This window comes from Mya arenaria, chromosome 9 (genome assembly GCF_026914265.1).
Source record: "Mya arenaria isolate MELC-2E11 chromosome 9, ASM2691426v1".
Classification (NCBI taxonomy): domain Eukaryota; kingdom Metazoa; phylum Mollusca; class Bivalvia; order Myida; family Myidae; genus Mya; species Mya arenaria.
This window is the reverse complement of record NC_069130.1, coordinates 48,138,724-48,164,067: the sequence shown is the minus strand read 5'-3', so window position 1 is coordinate 48,164,067 and position 25,344 is coordinate 48,138,724. Positions and strand designations below refer to the sequence as shown.

At 35.2% G+C, this 25,344-nt stretch overlaps 1 protein-coding gene and 1 long non-coding RNA gene across 2 annotated transcripts in view; both read right to left on the bottom strand.

The window, feature by feature from the left end:
- The window catches only part of LOC128203571 (uncharacterized), a 108,059-nt gene that overhangs the window by 66,046 nt on the left and 16,669 nt on the right, over positions 1-25,344 (bottom strand). The gene's annotated exons all lie outside the window — the stretch shown is intronic.
- LOC128203563 (protein melted-like) lies at positions 2-17,306 on the bottom strand. The gene is made up of 10 exons (XM_052905030.1): positions 17,210-17,306; positions 13,142-13,284; positions 12,906-12,971; positions 12,416-12,500; positions 8,636-8,696; positions 7,198-7,449; positions 3,091-3,279; positions 2,735-2,840; positions 1,858-1,975; positions 2-149 (listed from the first exon to the last, which is right to left on the bottom strand). Exons 6-10 carry the CDS (start codon positions 7,320-7,322, stop codon positions 4-6), a joined length of 684 nt encoding a protein of 227 aa, XP_052760990.1. The 5' UTR covers positions 7,323-7,449; positions 8,636-8,696; positions 12,416-12,500; positions 12,906-12,971; positions 13,142-13,284; positions 17,210-17,306; the 3' UTR covers positions 2-3.

Here is a 25,344-nt window from a genome sequence, read left to right as displayed (position 1 = left end):
ACTTCATACCTGGACAGCCAGGAACATGAGATGGATCCAGGTCTTTGGAAGCTTGGTGTTTAGGATGAAAAACTGCTTCCCATATAAACAATTTGTCCCCTTTATTCCACACTGGAAATTGAGACGAACATAGCGCTTATGTCTGCCGTCTGAAAATACATAATTTAAACACTTAAATTTTGCAATAAAATACAATTTGGATTCATTTTACAAAATATCTATTTCCAACTTCTGGGCATTAGTTGTGTTGTTTATTTTATTCCTGTTGATGGAGTTATATTTGGGGGCATGATTAATTGTGTACAACAAGCGACAGACAAAGTCCCCTCCATCACTATTTGCATAGACTGTCAAATCCCCCCACCACCAATATTTACATAGACTGTCAAATCCCCCCACCACCAATATTTGCATAGATGGTCAAATCCCCACCACCAATATTTGCATAGATGGTCAAATCCCCATCCACCAATATTTGCATTTACAGTCAAATACCCCCACCACCAATATTTGCATAGACGGTCAAATCCCCCCCCCACCAATATTTACATAGACAGACACAATACCCCCCCCCCCACCAATATTTGCAAAGACAGACAAAATTCCCTCACCACCAATATTTGCATAGATGGTCAAATCCCCATCCACCAATATTTGCATAGATGGTCAAATCCCCATCCACTAATATTTGCATAGACTGTCAAATCCCCCCACCACCAATATTTGCATAGACTGTCAAATCCCCACACCACCAATATTTGCATAGATGGTCAAATCCCCCAACCACCATTATTTGCATAGATGGTCAAATCCCCCCATCGTCAATATTTGCATAGATGGTCAAATCCCCCCACCACCAATATTTGCATAGATGGTCAAATCCCCCACCACCAATATTTGCATAGATGGTCAAATCCCCCACCACCAATATTTGCATAGATGGTCAAATCCCCTACCACCAATATTTGCATAGATGGTCAAATCCCCTACCACCAATATTTGCATAGATGGTCATATCCCCCATCACCAATATTTGCATAGATGGTCAAATCCCCCACCACCAATATTTGCATAGATGGTCAAATCCCCATCCACCAATATTTGCATTTACAGTCAAATACCCCCACCACCAATATTTACATAGACGGTCAAATCCCCCCACCACCAATATTTGCATAGACGGTCAAATCCCCCACCACCAATATTTACATAGACAGACAAAATACCCCCCCCCCCACCAATATTTGCAAAGACAGACAAAATGCCCTCACCAGCAATATTGGTAAATAGGCAGACAAAATTCCCACCATTACCAAAATTTTGCATAGGCAGACAAAACTCCCCCACCACAAATATTTGCATAGACCGTCAAATCTCTCCACCACCAATATGTGCATAGGTATATATATACTCCACCACCAATATTTCAAAGGTGGACAAATTCCCCCCACCATTATTTGCTAAGGCAGAAAAAGTTCACCACCACCCCAATATGTTAACATTTATTGCATAACTTGTAAGTTATATTTAGATGTTCACATTCCTACTCACAAACAACTTAATAGATTGATTACCTACAACCTTGACTTTGTAGGTCATTGGAGAAATTGGTGGACTTGTTCTTTGTCCATTGAGGTGTATGGCCATACAACATATCCAATTTTACCCACAATGCCATATTTTGTACAAGGATGGGTCCTATCCAAGGCTATTCCATCTAATTACTTCCTATAAGACAATTTACCGTGCCTTACTTATACCTTATCACAATTTGTGATTTTGCTTAAGTGTAACTACAATCCTTAATAAGTGCATATGGCGTACATGTTCAACATCTACGAACTTGTCCTGCCTTACCCACAATGCTGCATTTGGCTGGTAGGGGAATCATAGCGGAAAGACTGCTGATAAACTTCCTGATTGTGTCCATGTGTTTCTCGCAGAAGTGCTGAACACCATCTCGAAATGGCTCAGGCTGGAAAAGGAGTTTGCCTAGTGTTAGCTTTTACTGAACTGTAAACAAGAGAATAATGGGTGTCTTGTGTTGGTTGTTATTCGTTCATCCAAACAAAGGGCAATAAATGCCATTATCATTTAAGCAAGAGTTATCAATCTTGCTTCTCATTTGCATATTGTCTCTTGAAAAATGAGGACTAAGTTGTACCGATGTTTGAATGTATTGAACAGTTTAGAGTAATGGCAATGGTTCAAGTTGTTGCACTACAACAATGAGGACAATGTCAAGACCATCCAAAATACCCTTAATGTTATTATTCAAACAACAGGCAAGATTTGAATGGCAGGATCATTTCATGCAGGAAAGACATTAAAAAAATGACACTGTAATGACTTGTTCAGTATTTGACTAAAGGTCGTTTCATTTAAAAAAAACTTTAAAATTCTTCAATCATATGGATATATTGATTATAGAATCCGTGACACTCATAAAAGGTTTCTAGAAAATTAATATTTAGGGTTACTGGCCTCATTCCTTGAAGTATCCTTAATCCTTTACAACAGGATTAATCTAAGATTAATATTTTACTTTGGGTTTAATTTGTGTAATATTTGAATTTGAAGAGTTTCGGAGTTTGAAAGAAAAATATCTTTTAGATAATCATGATAAATTAATTTTGTTAATTAAAATCAAAATTAAGTATTAAATTAGGTTTAATGAAATAATCTACTTCAGCTTGTTATGCATAAGCAATTTCTAGATAATTGTGGCCCGTACCGGAAGTCCTGAGCTGCTGTTCTCGCTGTTTAGAGATGCTCTATCCAGGGTTGATGTCGGGCTGACTGGTCGGTCACTCAGTGATCTCGAGTTGGCGATACTCATTCTAAAGTAATTAAAAACGTTTGTGGTATGCACATACAGGTTTATAATTGAATAATGCTTTTCAAATGCCAGAAATGTACTTGTATCTTGTTGTATAAAAGTGTTTTCTTTATTTTTGTCTTAACTTCACTCATTTTAGCGAACGCTATCCTTGTCAGCGATAATACATTATACTAAAATATAGTTTTTGTTAATAAGTTATTTTCAAAAGCATGTGTCCTCCTTTCGCATATGATAAGAAAGGTACCAACCTTGATGATGGTGTGAGACTAAGCTGACTGGATCTGTTGCTGTGTGGGACTTGTTGTTGTTGCTGCTGCTGCTGTTGTTGCTGTCTCACACCGACGACATTACTGGGGTAGGCTGAGTTGCCAACAGTGATAATGGTCACTGTCCCTTCCGTCTGGCTGGATACGGACCGCACCTCCTTTGGACCCGAGCTAGAGTAGAAATATGTGAGGCTGACAATTGAGGGGCACACTTTAGGTTGATAAAGGGGCAACGTATAAGTTAATAAAGGGGCGCCCTATAGGCTGATAAAGGGGCACCCTATAAGTTGATAAAGGGGCACTATATAATCACTATAGGTTGATAAAGGGGCACTATATATTCACTATAGGTAAAAAAGGGGACACACCATAGGTTGATAAAGGGACACACTATAGGTTGATAAAGTGACACACACTAGGTTGATAAAGGGACACACTATATGTTGATAAAGGGACACACAAAAGGCTTATAAAGGGGCACACTATAGGTTGATAAATATACACACTATATGCTGATAAAGGGACACACTATAGGTTAATAAATAGACACACTATAGGCTGATAAAGGGACACACTATAGGTTAATAAATAGACACACCATAGGCTGATAAAGGGACACACTATAGGTTGATAAAGAGGCACACCATAGGCTGATAAAGGGGCACATCATAGGTTGATAAAGGGACACACTATAGGTTGATAAAGGGACACACTAAAGGTTGATAAAGGGATACACTATAGGTTGATAAAGGGACACACATAAAGGGGCACACTATAGGCTGATAAAGGGGCACACTATAGGCTGATAAAGGGGCACACTATAGGTTGATAAGGGGACACACTATAAGTTGTGGCTGAAATAAAAAAAATATAATTAACTATATGACTCAGGATTACAATATTTTATTGGGCCAAATAAAAAAAATGTCTTGTTTCTGGTCACCCGACCGACCCTACTTTTTACCCCCCGACCGTTTTTTTTTTATAGCGTAAAGACCGTTTTTTATAATTAGCGTAAAGTGAGCCGGGATTCCCGGTCCCGGCCCGAAGAGTAAACCGCGCTATCCGACAGTAATATTATATTTGTGACGTGTTTTTTATACGGCCGTCTCGAAGATGGCTGGCCCTGCGCAGACGACGTCTGTTACGCATTTGATAGCCATAAAAATAGACAAATGTTCGCACTTCAACGGTTGTAGTGTCATTAAAGTTGCCCATTCGCAAACAACAATAAAAAGTCTTTTCATCGATTTACATGGCGAGCGAGAAAATGTCCGACTTGAAGCTAAATGTTCGGTAAGTTGTATGGTTGTTTAGATATCGTAAAAGGGCCATCGTAAAACAAATAATGCCTCGACCAAGAATGACAGTTTTGGCACCGACATTTTCGTAATTCAAAAGACTATCTATACACATATACAAGGTTTATTTGAATCGGACGAATTAAGGCAAAATAATGCCGACGAAGCGTGAATCATTATGCTGAGTGAATGGATTTAAATACTTCGTCTCTCTCAAATACCGAACGTCATATTAAAACGTTTCATTTTTGGACCTTCGTTTTTAAGGTTTTAAAGGATTAAAATTAATTTTCTGTATGAAGAACCATTGACATTACACTTAGTTAGGTGCCCGATACTATAATTAAAGCAGATAGAAGAATGAAGGGGCTATCTCTTATCTGGGTTATTTGATCAGTTTGCTTTTAATAAATAAAGTAGGAACTGTGGTCATTTAGATAAAAAGAGCTCCAGATATAAAACATATTTTGTGTTTTCATGATAAATATTTTCTTTGTGTATCCATCAAATCCTATCTTGTAACACCCAGCTTTTTGAGGCAATACTAGTCCTGCTCACATAGAAGAAAGGGTTTGCTGGATAAATATAAAAGAGATCTATGTGAAGCTCTGCATATATATTTATTTTTTTACAGACCGATGTACTGCCAGATTCTGAATTATTCGAGATTGATCCAGAACTAACAATTGGTGACCTAAAGGGGTTCTATCCTGTCAAATCACTGAAACTGCAATGTGTAACTGCAACACCAGATGAAACGAGCAGTACCAAAGGGGTACCAATAGCCACCACTTTGAATGCCTTCAATATTCTTCTGGCTGGCACGAAGGTTTTGGCTATGAATGCATATATATATATACCTTGATAAATTGGTCTATGGGGTTGGGACATGGGGATGTCTTGAATGAATAATGAACAGGTGAAAATGTTTATAGATTTATTCATATAAACACATGTCATTTTATTATTATTTTCATATATATGTGTGTGTGTGTGTGTGTGCGTGCGTGCGTGCGTGCGTGCGTGCGTGCGTGCGTGCGTGCGTGCGTGTGTGTGTAAATATGATCAGAACAAAGACATCATTTTTTATAAAACCTGTGAAAAAAATATTTAGATAAATATCTGACTCAAAATTTTCATATTAAACATAAAAAATATACAGCTAAAGGTTATCACAGACATAGTTTTATGCATTGCATAAATCACTGAATCTAATAAAATGATATTTTGTCTCTGTGATGTTTAAATACCCAGTATTACGGTTTCTTCCATCCATGTTTATATTTGTTTTCTGACAAAGAATGACAATTGTTTCTTGAGATTATTTCAAATTCTAGTCTTGGACTTGTTGCTTCTTGTCATGTAATAGTGCTGTTGTTGTTCTGTTAAACTAATAAATACATAAATATGGTTATAAACTTGTGTCCAGTTTCCTTTAAGCCATATTTGATGATGTTGTATTGGCAGACAATATTTCATCATTTTTCAAACGCTATACTATTTCATTCCAAAGGTTTGAATAAAAAAATAAAAAAAAACAAAAAAAAAACACCTACCTACCGACCCTGTTTTTTTTTAGGCATGTGACCAGAAACAAGACATGTTTTTTTTTTGGCCTTAACTTTGCGATGGTAAATGCTATATGGCAAACTTGTTGCATCCATTGATTTGTAATTATTTCTACCTTGTTTCCTTCATTTAAAAAAGTATAAACTATGAACATTAGAGGGGAATTACTTGTATTGAATTGCAATTATTAAAACTAGAGATTGCTCTTTTGAAAAAGTCCTTGTCTCCCCTATTGTGTGGATATAGCTGAGAAAAAATAAATGATGGACGTGAAATTAGTAATTTTGGACTGGAGACAAACTAACAGTGAAGTTTGGTTTATTCACCTCTATTGAATAGTGAAGAGAAAAAAGTGTTGTTGATTAATCTTGGAAAATGTAAACAAAGTTTGCATTGTATTAAATTTCTGGGCGCAAGCGTTATTCAATTTTTGATCAGAAACCCTTTTTCTGCTCAAGGTTATCGTGACCTTGACCTTTGACCTACTGATTACAAAATCATTAGGGATCATCTACATGACCAACTTGTATACCAAGTATTAAGTTCTTGGGTGCAAGTGTTCTTCTGTTACTAAGCGGTAAATGTTACTTCACCTCAAGGTCATGGCAACCTTGACCTTTGACCTACTAATCTCAAAATCAATAGGAGTCACATACTAGTCATGACTAACTAGTATAGCAAGTATTAAGGTTCTGGGGAATAGCGTTTTAAAGTTATTGAGCAGAAACCATTTTTAACTTAAGGTCATTGCCAACACATTGTTTTTTACCTGAAGGTAACCTTGACCTTTGACCTTTTAATCTCAAAATCAATAGGGGTCATCTTCTAGTCATGAACAACTAGCATTCCAAGTATGAAATTCCTGGACCCAAAGGGTCTTAAGTATTTGAGCGGAAACCAATTCTTCACCTCAAGGTCATGGTGACCTTGACATTTGACCTAGTGAACCAAAAATCAATACTAGTCATGACCAACTACTAGCATACCAAATTCCTGGGTCTAAACATTCCATCATTATTGAGCAGAAACGAAGTGTAACGCTCAGACTGACTGACGGACTGACCAACGGACAGGGCCAAAACAATATGTCTCCCCATGAAAGGGGGTGACATAATTACTTGAATTGACCTTACTTTGTGTGCTTGCATCAATTAGCAGACGTTTTCTATTAACTAAACACAATGTAAGGGAGATAACTAGACAAAAACCAAATACATACTTCAACCGATTCTTTCCCTTTGCCAACAAGGAACAGCACAGAGAAGATGCTGCGAATCTGATGCCACAGGAACGCCCTCCCGACGATCGTGAGTTCGCACATTGTGAATCCGTCATCGGTCTCATCTAGAGTCTTGACTTCAACCTCCATGATTTTTCGAACATAGTTTGTAATGCCATCTTTAACATTGAACTTGCAGAAGTTGCGGAAGTCATATTAGCCAATCAATTTTTTGCCAGCTTCTTCCATGAGCTGTGTTAATAAATTAAAAAAAATCATAAAATCAGGAAATTTTAAGTCTTCAGATGATGTTTTTCTCCAAATCAATATTTACATGAAAATCAAACATTTTTTAAAGTCACACTCGTATTTAAATTCAATACATAAACATATTCGTATTTAAAATCAATACATAGACATATACAACAAACAAATTTTGAGTAATAAACCTTTAACTGCTTACTATATAATGCATTTGTGGAAAATATATTACTGGTAACAAGATTGTAACTGTGTATTTAAAAGATGAAAATGCACAAATATTAAATGACTGGTTAGTCCTATAGATTTACAATGATCAACTATCATTTCATAAGGTAGAAATACAGTGCTTTCTGCACCTTTCTTTAAAATTAAACATGCTATCCTTTATAAGAAACATGGTGTTGTATACATGTATATTCTTACTTTTCGGTAAATTAAAACAATTGAATTAAGTATGGTACATCTTATTTGGGAGTAGGAAGTGCATCTTCTTAGTTTCCTTTGGAGTTTGCTACCCAAAAAATCTTTTAAGCATTTTTGCCTTAAACAAGAGCTTACAAGTTATTACAACATAAAATTAATCACTCTTGTTGGCACAAGGTTGTGCGAGTATGTGGTCTTGTTGAGGAGTAAAACAGAGTACTTGGAAAAAACCCACTTGGTTGGTAACCATGGTAACCACAAATCAAACTCACATGCTGTTTTACCAACCCAGATTGCCTAGGTCAGAAGGGAGTGTACTAACCAATGGCTAACCGGACATGCTTTATCTTTGAGGTAGGGATGTGTGTCTTACACTCAACACATCGTCTTTAACTTCCAAACACATGTGCAAAGTCATTTTAAAATATGACAAAAATACATGTCAGGACACAACAAACTATACGGTATATGCATATATACTATATATAATGTCCAGGGCTGATCTTAATAAAGCATCTGAAGTCAATTCCTTACTCCTCATTTTCTTCAATGAAGTATCAAACTTATCATGATATATTAACTTAATACAATCTGACATATTTTATTTTCATTGCTTTAATTCAAGTTACATACTTTTATGTAAAAGAACACTGAATTCTTTTAATTTGACTATGAACGTTTTAGAAAATTGACTCAAATTAAGAAATGACTTGAGATGTTTTATGAATACCGCCCCAGGTTTATTACTTACCAGTATATTTCGGTCTCCTTTAGGGAAGGAATACTTGTACGTTCTTGTCCTGCAGCTGAACCTGAAATGATACCATTGGTTGACGGTATACCGTAGGAATCCTCTTTCCCCGTTCATCAATGTACTACAAACATGTCAACTGCTCAGACCTTGCCAGTTTTGAATGCGTTATCTAAATATATATTACAATTTCAGATTTAGGGAAAATGTTAAGAGTTTTTTACATCATCAAAGACACCAATGCTATGTGACAATACTTTCGTGTAACTTGGTATACATAGCAGAACTTCTATAGATTGGAATGTATGATGTTTATTTACGCCCCCATCGTCTTTGACCCAAGTAAGGGTATCAGGCTTGTAAGGTAGTGGGGCTTAGCGCACAGGCAGAATGAAACCAACGTAAGGGCAATCCTGCTTTTAAAGTGTGCCAGAGTAAAGCAGATGATATGATCTCGTATTTTACCTACCAAAATACAGGTAGTATTTTCAGTGAGGAGCCAGAGATTGAAGGTCAAGAGTCTTACATTCAAGAGTCTGCAACAAGTCCACGCTTCTACAGTTTTGGCAAACAGTTTATAAAGAAATACAATACAGTTTCCACCTACGGAGCATGGATTTCATCCAACTCATAACTTAAAGCCATAAGTGCTATTGATCAGGATAAAATGATGATCAAGTATTGTCGATAATCGATTGTAAAATCTATTATCAAATGTGGCGTATTCTCTTAAACAAGACGCCAATGCGGCAACGCCGCATTAAAGCCGGATTTTTATTTGACGATGCAATTTTGCAAACCGAGGATTTGAGCTTAGTGACCTAGTATTTTTAACCAAAAAGATCCATATTTATACTGAGTATGTATGTAAAGTAACCAAATGTCATGAAAACTGAAAAAAAAATCAATATCCTGCAGGAAAAAACTGTAATTTATGCTTAAATTCTATTATACTTTAATGTGACTATGATATCCTGGAGAAAAAAATGTAAAAGTTTCTTGAAAATCTATTATACTTAAATGTGACTAAGATATCCTGGAGAAAAAAATGTAAAAGTTTCATGAAAAGTTTCATGATTTTAAAAAAAAAATATTATGACATCAGGAAAATATTTCCTAAGATTTGACCTAGTGACCTAGTTTTTGATCTGAGGTGACCCATATTCACAAATGTTTAAGACAACAAGCAGACAAATATTCTGAGCAAGTTTCATAAAGATTTGACAAAAATTAATGAATTTTTATGGCCGTGGAATTCTTTCTCCTAAGGCAGTAACTCTGTAATTAGCTGAAATAGAATTGCAATTCCTGTACACTGCACTCCCTCTCATTATGATCTATCACTGTATGAAGTTTTATTAAATTCCAACCAATAGTTTTCAAGTTATGCTCCGGACAAGAAAAAGGTAACAAAGGGCAATAACTCTGTAATTGGCTGAAAAAGAATTGCGGTTCCTGTACATTACACTTCCTCTCATTATGATCTATCACTGTATGAAGTTTTATTAAATTCCATCCAATAGTTTTCAAGTTATGCACAGGACAAAAAAAACAAAGGGCAGTAACTCTGTAATTAGCTGAAATAGAATTGCGGTTCCTGTACACTGCACTCCCTCTCATTATGATCTATCACTGTATGAAGTTTTATTAAATTCCATATAATAGTTTTCAAGTTATGCTCCGGACAAGAAAAAGTAACAAAGGGCACTAACTATGTAATAAGCTGAAATAGAATTGCGGTTCCTGTACACTGCACTCCCTCTCATTATGATCTATCACTGTATGATGTTTTATTAAATCCCATCCCATAGTTTTTAAGTTATGCTGCGGACAAGAAAAAAGTAACAAAGGGCAGTAACTCTGTTATCAGCTGAAATAGAGTTATGGTTCTTGTATACTTTTCAAGTTATACTCCGGATAAAACAAGCATTTTCAGTGAAAAGATATCCCCCGCCAACGATGGCTTGTTTGTGCTTGATGGCTTATTTGTGCTTGAAGGTTAAAAAAAAATCTCAGAAAGAATAAGATAAGCACATTGGTTTATCCCTTTCCGAGCCAAATTATAAAATATCGACCAGGACTACTTTATGATAAAAAAATTAACGAAATAAATCAGAGGGATGATTAAATAAAATTGTCTTTTCCGAAACTGCTTACTCGGAAACATCAATCATTGCAAAATAGTACAGTATAAGATAAGACGCCACCTTTAAAAGCGGCGTTTTATCTGGAACTGCACTATTTTCAACAGCATAGGTATGCGGTGAATGGGTTAAAAATCGATATTACAAAACTAAGGGGATGTCATTTATTACTACTTAAATAACACAGGAAAAATGTGAATACTAGGTTTTGCTACTTAAACCAACAGTGACACAAATACAATAGATATCTTTACTCTTCTTAAAGTGGCGCTAAAATGCATGGATAATTATATATCAGACAGTGTTATAATAAATGTAAATGATTTGATACCATATTCATTCAGTTGACTTCACAACGGCACATGTTTTGCCCAGTTGCAAACATGGATATTTTAATAAATCAAGAGCGAATAACTCATATAGAAATTACACAATCCAAAATATAAATAAACAGGCATCATCGCAGTATGTTGGTTCATATTTATTTCAAGTTTCAAGAATTTCTACCTACTAGTTACTGAGAAATGGCTGTAAATGAGAGTTTTTCAAAAAATCAAGGGCAATAACTCCAAGTACAATTGACCAATCCATAAAAAATGAACAGGCATCATCCCAGTATAGTAATTCATATTTATTTTAAGTTTCATGAAATTCTGCCAGCTAGTGACTGAGAAATGGCTGTGAATGTGCATTTTTCAAAAAATCAAGGGCAATAACTCCAAGGACAATTGACCAATCAAATTTTTTTTTGGACGGGCATCATTGCAGTATAGTGGTTCATATTTATTTTAAGTTTTATGAAATTCTACCGGCTAGTTACTGAGAAAACGCAGGTGACAGACGGACAGACGGACGAACAGACGGAAGGACGGACGGAAGGAAAGACGGACGGACAATGCCATTTCAATATCCCCCTCCCTATTTCATAGGCGGGGGATAAAAAGTAACAAGGGGCAATAACTCAGTAATAAGCAAGAGTAGAGTTATGGTTATTGTACACTGCACTTCCTCTCACTGTGCTTTACCATTGTATGAAGTTCAAATGAATTCCATCCAGTACTTTTCAAGTTATACTCCGGACAAAAAAGGAATAAGGGGCAATAACTCAAAAATAAGCAAAAATAGATTATGGTTATTGTACACTGCACTTCCTCTCATTATGATCTACCATTGTATGAAGTTTGATTACCATTGGATAAAAACTCTTGATTTTATTACATAAAATGAAAACTTAAACGCAAAATTGTTAACACCCGCCCGCCCGCCCGGTTTTCGCCATTCTATAACCCGTAAGTCTTCGATGAAAAATCCGGCTAAAAAGGCAAAATAGTGTACAACAACTGTATCAATAATTTGGTATTCAGCTAAAACATTAATGGTCTTGAATATATACTTCGTTACAAACAAAACACAGCAGAAGATTTTGCATTCATGTTTTTACCAGAAGTAGTAAACATCAAATAATAATTAAGTTTTTTATAGCCCGATACAATGTGTTCTTTACACCCTAAGCACCCTATTTATTTTCTGCAATTCCCTGCCCTCTATATAACCTGCCTTAAATCCTAGAGGCATTTAGTTCATGTATTTACGTATGGAAAAAAGACTGTACTGTACAGTATACATAGTTCCTTACCAGGTCTTTCATGCGCTGTCATCCCTTCTCTCACCTTCACCCCGACCCTCGACAGCAAGTTGCCACGTACATCAAGAGAGACAACCTGGAATGTACAAGAAATGTATTTTGATTGCCACTTTTGAAACTCTGTTAACCTCTGTCAATAACTTAATATATTGTTGCGTTTGGTCAAATTCTTTCTGAAGAAAAACAAATTTTGTATCAGTTGTTTTTATTTATATGTGGTTTTCTCCCTTGGATTGAACAGCAAGTTTATATCCTAAATCTGTTAATTTTTTGTTTTGACATTCTTAGTTAGACTATTAGGTAATTTCATTTGAGTATAAGCTGAAGGCAATTGTTATTGAGTACTCTCAAAAACAAGCACTAAAATATTGATACATTATCAAACTTCAGAAAGTCAAACTTTTGTCTGGGTAACTGAAAGATGTGCATACTTGGACTCAATAAGCTTGCACTTTATAAGGGCCTGGAACAGTTCACTTACTGTGTTCCACTTCCTCTGTGTCATCATATCCTGTGTAGTCATGGCCGAGGTACATGATCGTCAGGGCTACATGGTGTACCTGTGAAAGAAATCGTAACAATAAATAACTTAACTTTTCTTACAAATAAAAATCATACATGACATGGTTATAAGGCTTAATAACCCGAACTTTTCTATAAACAAACTGGAAGTGTTTATGTATACAACGTCATTATGATTAAAGATGATATACGTACTTGTTGAAGTCAATGGGACGAAACTTCTTTTTCCTCTTCATAGCCATGCGGGGCATAGGTGGAACTACAGGGTTCTCTTCTTTGCTGGCTCTCTGAAGCACCTTCACATGAGTCTCAAGCTGATGGATTCTCAACATCAGCTCCTGCAACATTGTACATAGGTCAATGGCAGGAAATAATAAAAGCAGCTCCAAGTTTTACTTAATAGGGCAATACTGATGAAACCAAATAACCAATATATATTATTCATTTATTATTACATATTATTCATCTTCTAGTGTTTCCTTTGTGAATGTTTCATCATAATGCATTTATTATGGGTGTGATAAAACTCACAGTTTATTACTTCTTGCATAAAATGATAATGATATTGTTCCAACTATTGATCCATACGGTTATAATTGCCAGATTAAGAAATATAAAAGAAATCTGATAAAGATAGTTTCTGGTAATTTTTTAACACTAAAGCCGATAAACATATTAAACTGATAATCCCGGGGAGCTTATTTACCCTCGCCATCGGGTTATACCTATTCGACTATGTTTTACATTAATTCTACAGTTTTTAAAACATGTTTCTGCTTCGTTGATCGTAACGTGGGTGCTATGGACTATATGTATATATGTTAAATTCTACACAATAAGTAAAAATCTACGGTTAGAAGTTCAATATTAAAATCATTTTAAAAATCATTTTAAAATCGAACAATTCAAATAGAATGAATAGATAAATAGAAATTCTACTAGAAAGAATTATACTCTATGAATATAAAAAATAAAAAATTACAAACATTTTAGGCCCAGCCTACATTTATATAAAGAAAAGGTCTAAATAGTAAAAGAATCTATGAGAATAAATGTTTCATATATATGTTTAGATAGAACGTATCCTTGGAATTATATTAACTAGCTAGTTCGAAAATTTTAAAATGAAGGATTTCTTACCAGCTAGTTTCCTAAACCTCCCCTATCAATGACAGGGGCTGTATGTGCTGTATGGGCTGGACTATGCCTCAGTGCGTTTGCCTGGATTTTATTATTATATTTTTGATTAAGGATTTTTAATAAAGGATTTGTTATACAACAGCGCCATTCAAAAGAAGAAAAAATACACGTATGTTATGAAAATTTATAAAAGTGTCCTATTGTTAATGTTGTTTTTGTTGTTGTAGTTTTTTGTTAGGACTTATTAAACCTGGGGCTACCCATGGGGCTGGCACATGGGGGCTTAATGGAATTTGGGTATTTACATATGTAGTACAGTGAATCTAAAAGTCCTCTTGTAAACCAACCACAGGGGCCGCCCCAGGTTTATTGAACAGCATGATGGTAAATGACAAATTAATATTTTACTAACAATAAAGTTAATGTCGCTGTGTGACCAGGCAAACCAGGATAAAGAATGTAACCAGTCCCAGCATCTGACAGATTTCATCCTGTGGTGTTACAATATGAGTTGGGCTTGCCAAGGATTTTTTTAACTTGAAAAGAAATAAAAAAAAATAGGAATTGTTTGTTCCTCCAGGAGGAATTTAAAAGATACATTAAAACCATTTCCGGCTGGTTATTAAATGTTGGCATAAACAAAGACTATACTGATTATTAGATTGAACACGATCCTTTTCAAGGCCACTGTTAAAATTGTAATTTATATTTTAAAATGATATAAACATTATTTACATAAAAAATTGGATTCTCACCCAGGAGGAACGATAAATAGATAATATGCAATGGCTGGTTATTAAAACAACATAGAAACAAACTGCACGAAGCCTGGTCTCCCTGTAAATGTGTGGGGTTTAAAAGTAGAAAATGAAAATAGAAAAAATATTCTACAGGGGTGGCTCCGTTCAGTATTGTTAATTATTCCCTCGCTCCGGAATAGAGAAAAGAACGAGTTCGAGAGTTGCTTCTTTTTTAAAAATCTCTTGTTCGACTGTTATTGGCTATGAAGTGTTGTTTCACATCCTGTGTCATAATTTTAAGTTCTAAAGGTCTACTTTTTGTACCAAACATTTAAATCTATGTCACTTGTGTGCATTTCTTTAGTCCTTGCAGTCAAGGAAAGTTTTCATACGCACACTTCATTTATTTTATCTCTGTTCATGAACCGAATCCAGTCTCTCGTGTTTTGCACAAAAATATCTTGTAAAACCACTGATATAGCAGGTGCTATCAGATCAATGGTATCAACTGCCTTCTCCTGTTAAGTATCAACTTGGCGGACCCAAACGTCCAGAATGGACATCTCTTAAATTAAATAAAATAGTTTTATCATCATCCAGGTTAGCCAGAAAAATAAAAATATAAAAGACTCTAAAGAGTCTGTTAAAGCTGCACTCTCACAGATTGTTTTACTTAAATATGAAAATCTGTGATCCGATGTTTTGTCATCAGTCTTATATCACTAGTTTTTTTATACGTTTGCATAAATTTGCCAAGTTCGAAGACAAAAAATTAAACAGTTGTCAAAATGTTTAATCTGTGAGAGTGCAGCTTTAATATCAGTCTGATATTTAAATAACTACAATTTACTAGTACATTATTTATAAGCTGTTATTCTAAGACCTGTTTATTTGTTTATATACAGCACAGCAGTCAGTATTTAAATGCCCTTCTTAATCACATAATAATAATAATAATAATAATAATAATAATAAGAATAATAATAATAATAACTTTATTTATAGAAGGTAACACATTAAGACATAGGCATCATATTATGAAAAACATAACACACGTCTTATTTACAATGCGGCCTTCTAAAAGAACATACACAGACACACACACACTAAATAAGATGTGATGCAAATAATTAATACTCAAAACACAAATGTGAAAACACATTTTGAACAATACCGCAAAAATACATATTGTTAAAAAAGCATTATTACATTTTTTCGTCATGGCCTATAACTAGAATTAATTATCGTTATAACATGTAAAATGCTTAGAATGGGATTTCAGAAAGGTACGTATTAAAATGTAATACGAAAACATAAAGAAACATGAATATAATACATTCATTTAACACATCAATGCTTAATAATACATCAATTTGTACCTAAATGTTAACAAGAAAACTCATCAAAATTGTTTAATTGAGTAAGTAGGACAGTCACACATTTATTTAACACCTTACTCAACAAATACATACGTATAAACTATACCTGTGGTATGCATGGAATTATGCATATAATTTTTACAACAGATTTTGCGATTGATAATGTAAATAGAACTTCTTACAGCGGGTTTTAAATGTCTTTTCCGTGTTAGACTTACGTATTTCTTCAGGTAAAAAATTCCAAACTTTCCCACTGTAGCATGCAAACGAGTGTTTCTTGTATTGTGTTTTATGTCGAAAGTGAGCAATGTCTTGTCGCGTGGAAGATCGTAATCCATATCTTGTGTTGCTAGATATCTTAATAATGTCTCTTATGTAACTCTGTGTAAGATTATTAATAGATTTAAATACCCGTTTAACAGCCGTTTGATATCTGCAACGGTATTCAAATTGAAGCCATTCTAATTTTTTAAATAATTCATGCGATGGCGTTCTAATAGGCTTAAAGAGAATAATTTTTGCAGCTCTTTTTTGAAGCAAGGTGATTCTTCTCATATGCGTTTGCTTACTTTTCCCCCAAACGCTACAACACTAGTCAAACATAGGAAGTATATACGATTTATAAAACAATTGTCTCATTTGATCCGTTAAAAAATAATTGAGTCTTTTTAAAAGGTCTATCTTTGCAATTGCTTTAAGCTTCATTTACTTGACTGCTTTAAAGTTGCATATTTTAACATTTTCACACTAATTGTAAAAAATATCATTCATTTAATTTAATAACAAACTCAATAAACCACACTTTAATGCATACTTCATAACAATCAATATGTATTTGAAGTCTTTGAGAACTACTCTGTCTTTACCATTGTTATTTTACCCCACCCACTTAAATGTGTACTAAAGTTGGGTATAAATGTCAAAAACTTCATTGACATTTACAAAAAACGGTATAAATTTATAGAAAAATGTATAAACTGATGTTCATAACATGTTTTACTCACCTATCAATCTATTTGCCAATTATGCTCTTCCTTTCACTCGTATCGATAACTAGGAAATTGAATGCGGAAATAAACCGGAAGTCACCTTTGTCGCAAAGCATTATGGGCTTCTGGAATAAGGCGAATTGGTTGTGCTACTTGAACACTCTCCCCTAATGGAGGTAATCTTGTGGAGAAGCTTCCTAGTCAAATAGCCCCCAAGTTAAAAAGCCCCCATTTTGGTCAAATAGCCCCCACTCACATTTTGAAATTGGTCAAATAGCCCCCAAAAAACGCCCCTAATTTTTTTATATGTATGTATGCATACTTATGTTATTCCAAAACACTTTTAAACCTTTATTTTTACAAAATGAAATTCAATTCACATTATTGGTATATTAATATATCAGAAAATTTTACCAAGCAAGAATAACAAACGTTTTAAATTATTACTTATAAATAATATATTATTACATCAAATCTACATTTTAAATATTTTTAAGTCATAAGTTTTTTTTTGTTTTTTTTTGGTGTGTTTCTTTATTTTAATATTGATTACGCATCAAACTTAAAGCTGCACTCTCACAGATTTATCGTTTTGACAACTTTTTATTTTTTGTCTTGGAAAGAGCCAATTATTGCATAAATATCTGCAAACCAGTTATAAAAGATTGCTGACAAAAGATTTGATGGCATATTCCCGTTCGAAAATTAATGTTTTATGGCTTAAAACGAAATGCTTAAAACATCAATTTTTGAACTTGAATATAATAATCTGCGATCTATTTTTTTGTCAGCATTCTTATATTACTGGTTTCCATGCATTTTCGCAAAAATCAGCTTGTTCCAAAATTAAGGAACAACAAGAATATATATAAAAAATTGAAATAATTTACACATTATTCACATCTTTTAAATACACAAATTACAATGTATGATAAAATGTATAATGTATTCTCATTGTACAATACAATATTACAGTCCAGTGTTTTTGCCCTCCAAACTTATCATTTTGATAGAGTTACCCAGGGTCAGTGTTTATTAACGCCTCTGTGATAATGATGTAAAGCAAGCCACAGAGTTATAAATACTGACTGCCCAGCTGGTATTAAATTTCTAACATTTTTTTCTGAGAACTGAGCTTTACATCGTATTTTCACTTGTTTTTGTCGTTCAAAACATTTCCGAACCGATTTAGTATACTTTAAATATTTAAGTGGAAGAATTAATTATAATGCATTTCTTTATAATAAGACAATTAAAATTTACATACAACATTGAACACTTCAAGGTACATGGAATGATCATTTCAAGGCCAGAGTATGAAAAATACCCCATTTTTTCAATATTCTTTTCTTCTTTTTAAGTTTATTTATCTATTTGTCCTTTCTTTGGGACTCATATGCTATAAACATAGATTGCTAAAATTTCAAATACATTAAATTATCATGAAAAGCTATAATCACACTCTTATTTCAGCTGATACTTTAAAAGTTAACACATTCTTGATTCTTATTATTTTAAGAATGAAAAAATCAACGTGAATACGTGCAGTTTAAATGTTTTCTGACAGGACAACATTTATATTTCTCTTCAATTACTGCAACATAATATCGCTTAGTGAATAAGAGTTGTAATAAATATTGATATTGATATCTTACGTGAATAAAATTAGCTTCATCATTATGTCTAATGTTCTTTTCAACACAAACTAATGGCATTTTATTAAAAAAAGTCAATGTTATCAATTACCATATAAAATTGCGTCCAAAACATACCACAAGTGCAAATTTGCAAACGTGGCATAAAAACGCAACATATCGTAATGATTAGATGATATAACTGTTTCATAATTTACTTCATACGGACATACAATACTACGCATTTCAAAATGCAGGTCAAAATCATTAAATGAATGTGAAAATACAAATATGATAATATCGACAGCATTGTTTTGTTAAAATCTTCGTTTTATTTGAAGTCATAGCATAACTACAATCACAAAACAGCTAATAAATATATTTTATCTCTTTTTCCATATTAAAAGTCAAGTCAACCATGCATTGTCCCTACTTGAGCACATCCAGTGTAAAACAAGCTACATATGAAATATTTGTGTGAGTTTCATGTATGCCCATTCAGCCGGACTATATAGAGGAAATGTTTTTTAGCAGGCCGGTGTCGGTCAGATCGCCAGATCTGTACAGGTCCCACGCAGCGAACACACGTCCCTGCATGGACCTGTACGTACGCTGCCTTCTGGTTACGCTGCAAGCGTTGTCCTGAGACCAGACGGATATATATACACATATCTTAAAAATATTACAACTTACATTCAAATATCTTAAAAATATTACAACTTACCTTCAAATATAAATTCAAATAAAAAAAGAAGTGGGGGCTATTTGACCAAAATGGGGGCGTTTTGACCAAATTGGGGGCGTTTTGACTATTTTTTTCCAAGTGGGGGCTATTTGACCAAAAGTGTGGGGGCTATTTGACTTGGGGGCTATTTAACCAGGTTCCGTGGAGAAAGTGTCACGTGACGAATTCAGTCAATGGACCTCAATGGAATGGGGATAAACTTACGACCTATCGAAAGGTAAGTCTGCCGTTAAATTCACTTTGATTATTCATTAGACACGCACCACTAGTAGTATTATTATGACTGGAAATGTGCACTATTATGAGATTACGATATATACTACTTACACACACAAACTTGATCAATGGAAGTCACGTGACCGTTGGAATGTTTCCCACGGTGATTACTCATTTACTGTACTGTAAAGATTATTGTAAACCAAATTTTAAGGCCAATGTTTTAACTTTATATTAACCTGTAATTGATCACAGTTTTGGTACTATTCTTCATTTAAACAGTTATTAGTGCTATAGATCTGATATTAGTCATTCTAAAATGCCGTCCAGGCTTTTTTTTTAATGATGGTTAGCCTGGACAGGCTAACCATCAGTAAAAAAAAAAGCCTGGACGGCATTTTAGAATGACTAGATCTGATATTAGTCAATGGATAAAATTTATTTAGGCATTTCGAGTTTTTCTGACATTGTTAAATTGCAGTTATTCATAGTTATTTTTAGTCCAAATAATTGTACGTTGACGTTTTTTTTTAGATTTTTTATATGGCAAATCCAGGATTCCAGGTTAAAGCATATAGCGTCTATAAAATATCATAAAAACAAGAAATATTACCAGATAATGTTATTTTATATTAGTTCCGTACACAAAAAATAAATATCCAACTTATAATTATGAGTTTGACGGCTTTTCTTCATTTCATTCTGTCAAAACATAACGATATATACATGAAGGGCACATGCAAGGCTTCAGGGCACAGTTTTAAATAGCTCGGAACATATCGGCCATGGCCGAGTTGTGACGATTGTATAACGAGGTCTATCTCGAAGCTTTGTCGGAGGAGGCCGGGTAATTACGATTGTATCGAGTTGTTCCCCTTCGCATAATTGTTGTCTGTGTCAGTCAACTTCCGTTTTATTGGAAAGGTAAACAACTTGTTTCAATGCATTAAATGCTTGTTTAGTGCAAAATAACATTTCACTTACATGGTAAAATATTAATATAACTCTTTATGATCAATTTCAACCATAAAATACTTCACTTAAAACAATTTCAATATTTTTAAAACACCCCGACCCCCGTTTTTTTTGCACATTTCCGTTTGAACGTTAGGGATTGGAAGAATCTAAGTTATTTTATGCTAGAAAGTTGGTAGGAGTGACCCCTTTGCACTCCTACGCACAGGGTACAGAAGGTAGAAAATTCAGCTCTTTGTATGCTTATCAAAGAATGCTCACCATGAGCCAATTTGTGACCACTGTGCGCAAGAGTGAGACATTGTTTATATTATAATATGCAAATACAATTAAGAAGCTGTATAAGCGAGTTGTTTCTTGTCTCAATCTCTACAATGAAGTCAATAAACGATCCTGGCAGTTATCAGCTAAAGTCCCGACCATAGTGGTCCGGCTTTTCTCAAACATCAGTCCCGGCAGTAACAAGCTATAGAGTCCCGACCTCAGAAGTGGCGGCTTTTCTCAATCATCAGTCCTGGCAGTAACAAGCTATAAAGTCCCGACCTCAGAAGTGGCGGCTTTTCTCAATCATCGGTCCCGGCAGTAACAAGCTATAGAGTCCCGACCTCAGAAGTGGCGGCTTTTCTCAATCATCGGTCCCGGCAGTAACAAGCTATAGATTCCCGACCTCAGAAGTGGCGGCTTTTCTCAATCATCGGTCCCGGCAGTAACAAGCTATAGAGTCCCGACCTCAGAAGTGGCGGCTTTTCTCAATCATCGGTCCCGGCAGTAACAAGCTATAGAGTCCCGACATCAGAAGTGGCGGCTTTTCTCAATCATCAGTCCCGGCAGTAACAAGCTATAGAGTCCCGACCTCAGAAGTGGCGGCTTTTCTCAATCATCAGTCCCGGCAGTAACAAGCTATAGAGTCCCGACCTCAGAAGTGGCGGCTTTTCTCAATCATCAGTCCCGGCAGTAACAAGCTATAGAGTTCCGACCTCAGAAGTGGCGGCTTTTCTCAATCATCAGTCCCGGCAGTAACAAGCTATAGAGTCCCGACCTCAGAAGTGGCGGCTTTTCTCAATCATCAGTCCCGGCAGTAACAAGCTATAGAGTCCCGACCTCAGAAGTGGCGGCTTTTCTCAATCATCAGTCCCGGCAGTAACAAGCTATAGAGTCCCGACCTCAGAAGTGGCGGCTTTTCTCAATCATCAGTCCCGGCAGTAACAAGCTATAGAGTCCCGACCTCAGAAGTGGCGGCTTTTCTCAATCATCAGTCCCGGCAGTAACAAGCTATAGAGTCCCGACCTCAGAAGTGGCGGCTTTTCTCAATCATCAGTCCCGGCAGTAACAAGCTATAGAGTTCCGACCTCAGAAGTGGCGGCTTTTCTCAATCATCAGTCCCGGCAGTAACAAGCTATAGAGTTCCGACCTCAGAAGTGGCGGCTTTTCTCAAAAATCGATCCCGGCAGGTACAAGCTATAAGGTCTCAACCTCAACGGTCCGGGCTATATCCAATTAGCATTATGGACAGTTATCAGTAGAAGACCCGGCTTATTCAAAGATATCCCAGGTCGTTGTAGTTAATATTAACCTTAGGCCAAATAGAAAAATAGGTCCGTTTCAGGTAACACTACCGACTCTATTTTTTCCCGCCGACCCTAACCTATTTTTCCCTGAAAAAAATGTGATTTGGGTACGAAAAGCATTTGTTACGAAATGTATACGAAATGTTGACAATATTAGAGTTGGATTTCCGATTGTATTTACTGTATTCACCTAAGAGTTCGGACACCTTAAAAATAATTAATTTTTTTCGCTGTCCGAATTTATTGAAAATAACCAATTTCACATTTTATCTCCATGTATGTTAAACCTGCCTTTTTTCTTCGTGTCTGCATTTTACCACTATTTAATTTATCCGTAGTTATTGATGGTTATAATGCCTTTAAGTGTAACTCCTTCATCAAGTTAATTAAAATCCCATTCAACACCATTTTATACATGCATTGAAATGAATAAACACCTTCTATCGGCTTCAGATCAAACAGTCACACTGTGTGATGTCACATAACTCACAGTTATACCCACAAGGATTTCGTGGAAAGCATGGATATTGTTATGCAGGTTTTCGATTGTAACTTAAGTATTGCATTTCTAACTTTAATTCATCACATTAAATAGTTACCTGTATCATTGAATGTTTTTTTTTAATTGTTCTATTGATGTTTCAATGAGTATTACTGTACGATTGTTCCTTCATAAAGTCTATATTATAAGTGTGGTACAAGTTTCAAAGTTTATTGGCGGATCGTTTTACAAACATGTCATGTCTGTGTTTTCTTAATCCCTTGATTGCCCTTGTTTTATCTTTAATCCTCTATTATATATATCACACTTCCTTTTCAACAGGCAATAACTCGTTTAGGATGGGTTGTAACTAATTAACTTGTCACAGTGATGTATACGGTTAGGTAATCTAGCCAGGCAAATACATTCTAAGGATAAAGATCAATAATCTTTGTCTGTGAGACTTAGTAACTGTAAATGTCATAATCGATGTCCTTTGGGTGTCCGAAAATTAGGTAGTCACTACGCAAAATAAATTATTTTTGAAATTAATAATGGGTGTCCGACTTTTTAGAGTTTCCAAACTCTAAGGTGAATTACGGGTAGTTTGTGCTTGTGTGACAGGTATATTTCAATTCTTGAACTTTATTTTCTTGTCAGATACAAATGTGTCAGATACTGACTTTTGGATTGATATGTCAGACTTAAGTGTTCAATTTTGGCAATAAAACCTGCATGTTACTTGTTCTTCAAACCTGAACCCCCAGGTCCTCTTGACAGCATTGAGGTTTCCTTGGCTGATGGCTTATATGGTAAATTTGCTGTCCCACTCTCCATGTAATTATGTAACAGGCAGGTGAGCATGTGATTGAAAGCAAAAGGGTGCATAAAGAAAAGTAAAACTGTTCCTGGAAAGTCGTTAATAATAAAAGAGTGGTGTACCATAACTTAGTTGAAATCCAACTATCATTGTCAAAGTATTTAACCAGACAAATAAAGATTGTTTCCTTTGAAGCATGGAACATGTTAAAAAAAACTGCTGATAAACCTGAAAATTGATTACTTTTATTTTTGGTACAGTCTGAGTCAACAGTTACTGAAATCGATATATCAAAAAATATATAAATAAAAAAATATTCCGACCTACCTACCCTATTGTTTATGGCAGCGTTACCTGAAACGCACATATTTTTTATTTGGCCTAAGTGAATTAAATGTGAGTAAAAGTGAGTTAAATGACTATAATTATATATTTGTTCGCTCTTCGTTCGCTCCTCTTTTTATACGCCCGAAGGGTCGTATTATGTTATGGCGTCCATCCGTCTGTCCGTCCGTTAGCAATTCCGTGTCCGGGCCATAACTTGGTAACTAATAAAGCGATTTTCAAATAACTTTATACAAATCATCACTACATTAAAAGGATGTGTCGCGCAATTTCCAGGTCCATACCTCAAAGACTAGAATCACCATGGGGGTGCGTTAGCAAATCCGTGTCCGGGCCACAACTTGGTCACTAATAGTCATTTTCAAATAACTTTATACCAAGCATCATTACATTAAAAGGATGTGTCGCGCGCAATTTCCAGGTCCATACCACAAACACTAGAATCACCATGGGGGGGGGGACGTTAGCAATTCCATGTCCAGGCCATAACTGGGTTACTACTAAAGCAATTTTCAAATAACTTTATACAAATCATCTCTACATTAAAAGGATTTGTCAAGCATGCTTTCCAGGTCCGTACCTCAAAGTCTAATTTCACTGGGGGGCGTTAGCAATTCCATGTCCGGGCCATAACTTGGTAACTAATAAAGCGATTTTCAAATAACTTTATACAAATCATCACTACATTAAAAGGATGTGTCTCGCGCAATTTCCAGGTCCATACCTCAAAGACTCGAATCACCATGGGGGTGCGTTAGCAAATCCGTGTCCGGGCCACAACTTGGTCACTAATAAAGTCATTTTCAAATAACTTTATACAAAGCATCATTACATTAAAAGGATGTGTCACGCACAATTTCCAGGTCCATACCTCAAACACTAGAATCACCATGGGGGGGGGGACGTTAGCAATTCCATGTCCAGGCCATAACTGGGTTACTACTAAAGCAATTTTCAAAGGTTTTTATTAGCACTGCTAACTTAAGTATCATTAAAGTTTCAATATTGGAAGTTTAAGCCTTTGTTGTAAACACTTCACACCTAGTAAGCAGTATACTAGCATAACCTAAATGTTTATTAAAGACCTCAAACCGAATCTTCTTCGGGCGTATAATGCTCCGTTTCGCGGTGCTCTTGTTTGCTAAATGCAAAACAAATATTTTTATTATTATTTCCCTCACTCGCCCCATTATCTTTTGGAAAAAATCCGATAAACAAGTAATCAATTTGGTTTTTATTTTTTTATTTCAAACAGTTGCAATCAAACTCAAACTCATCTTTATATATATTCCTTGACTAAGCCCAATAAGGCGGGAGATATCAATTCAACGAATTTGCTTGTTCTTACTGTCTCCATGGCTACCGA

Excerpts from the sequence above, each read along its gene's own strand:
- LOC128203563 (XM_052905030.1), bottom strand. The coding sequence starts at position 7,322 with ATGAGACCGATGACGGATTCACAATGTGCGAACTCACGATCGTCGGGA. Across the intron at positions 2,841-3,090 it reads AGTCTCACACCATCATCAAG|AATGAGTATCGCCAACTCGA; the intron begins GTTGGTACCTTT and ends TAATTACTTTAG. Across the intron at positions 1,976-2,734 it reads ACAGCAGCTCAGGACTTCCG|CCTGAGCCATTTCGAGATGG; the intron begins GTACGGGCCACA and ends CTCCTTTTCCAG.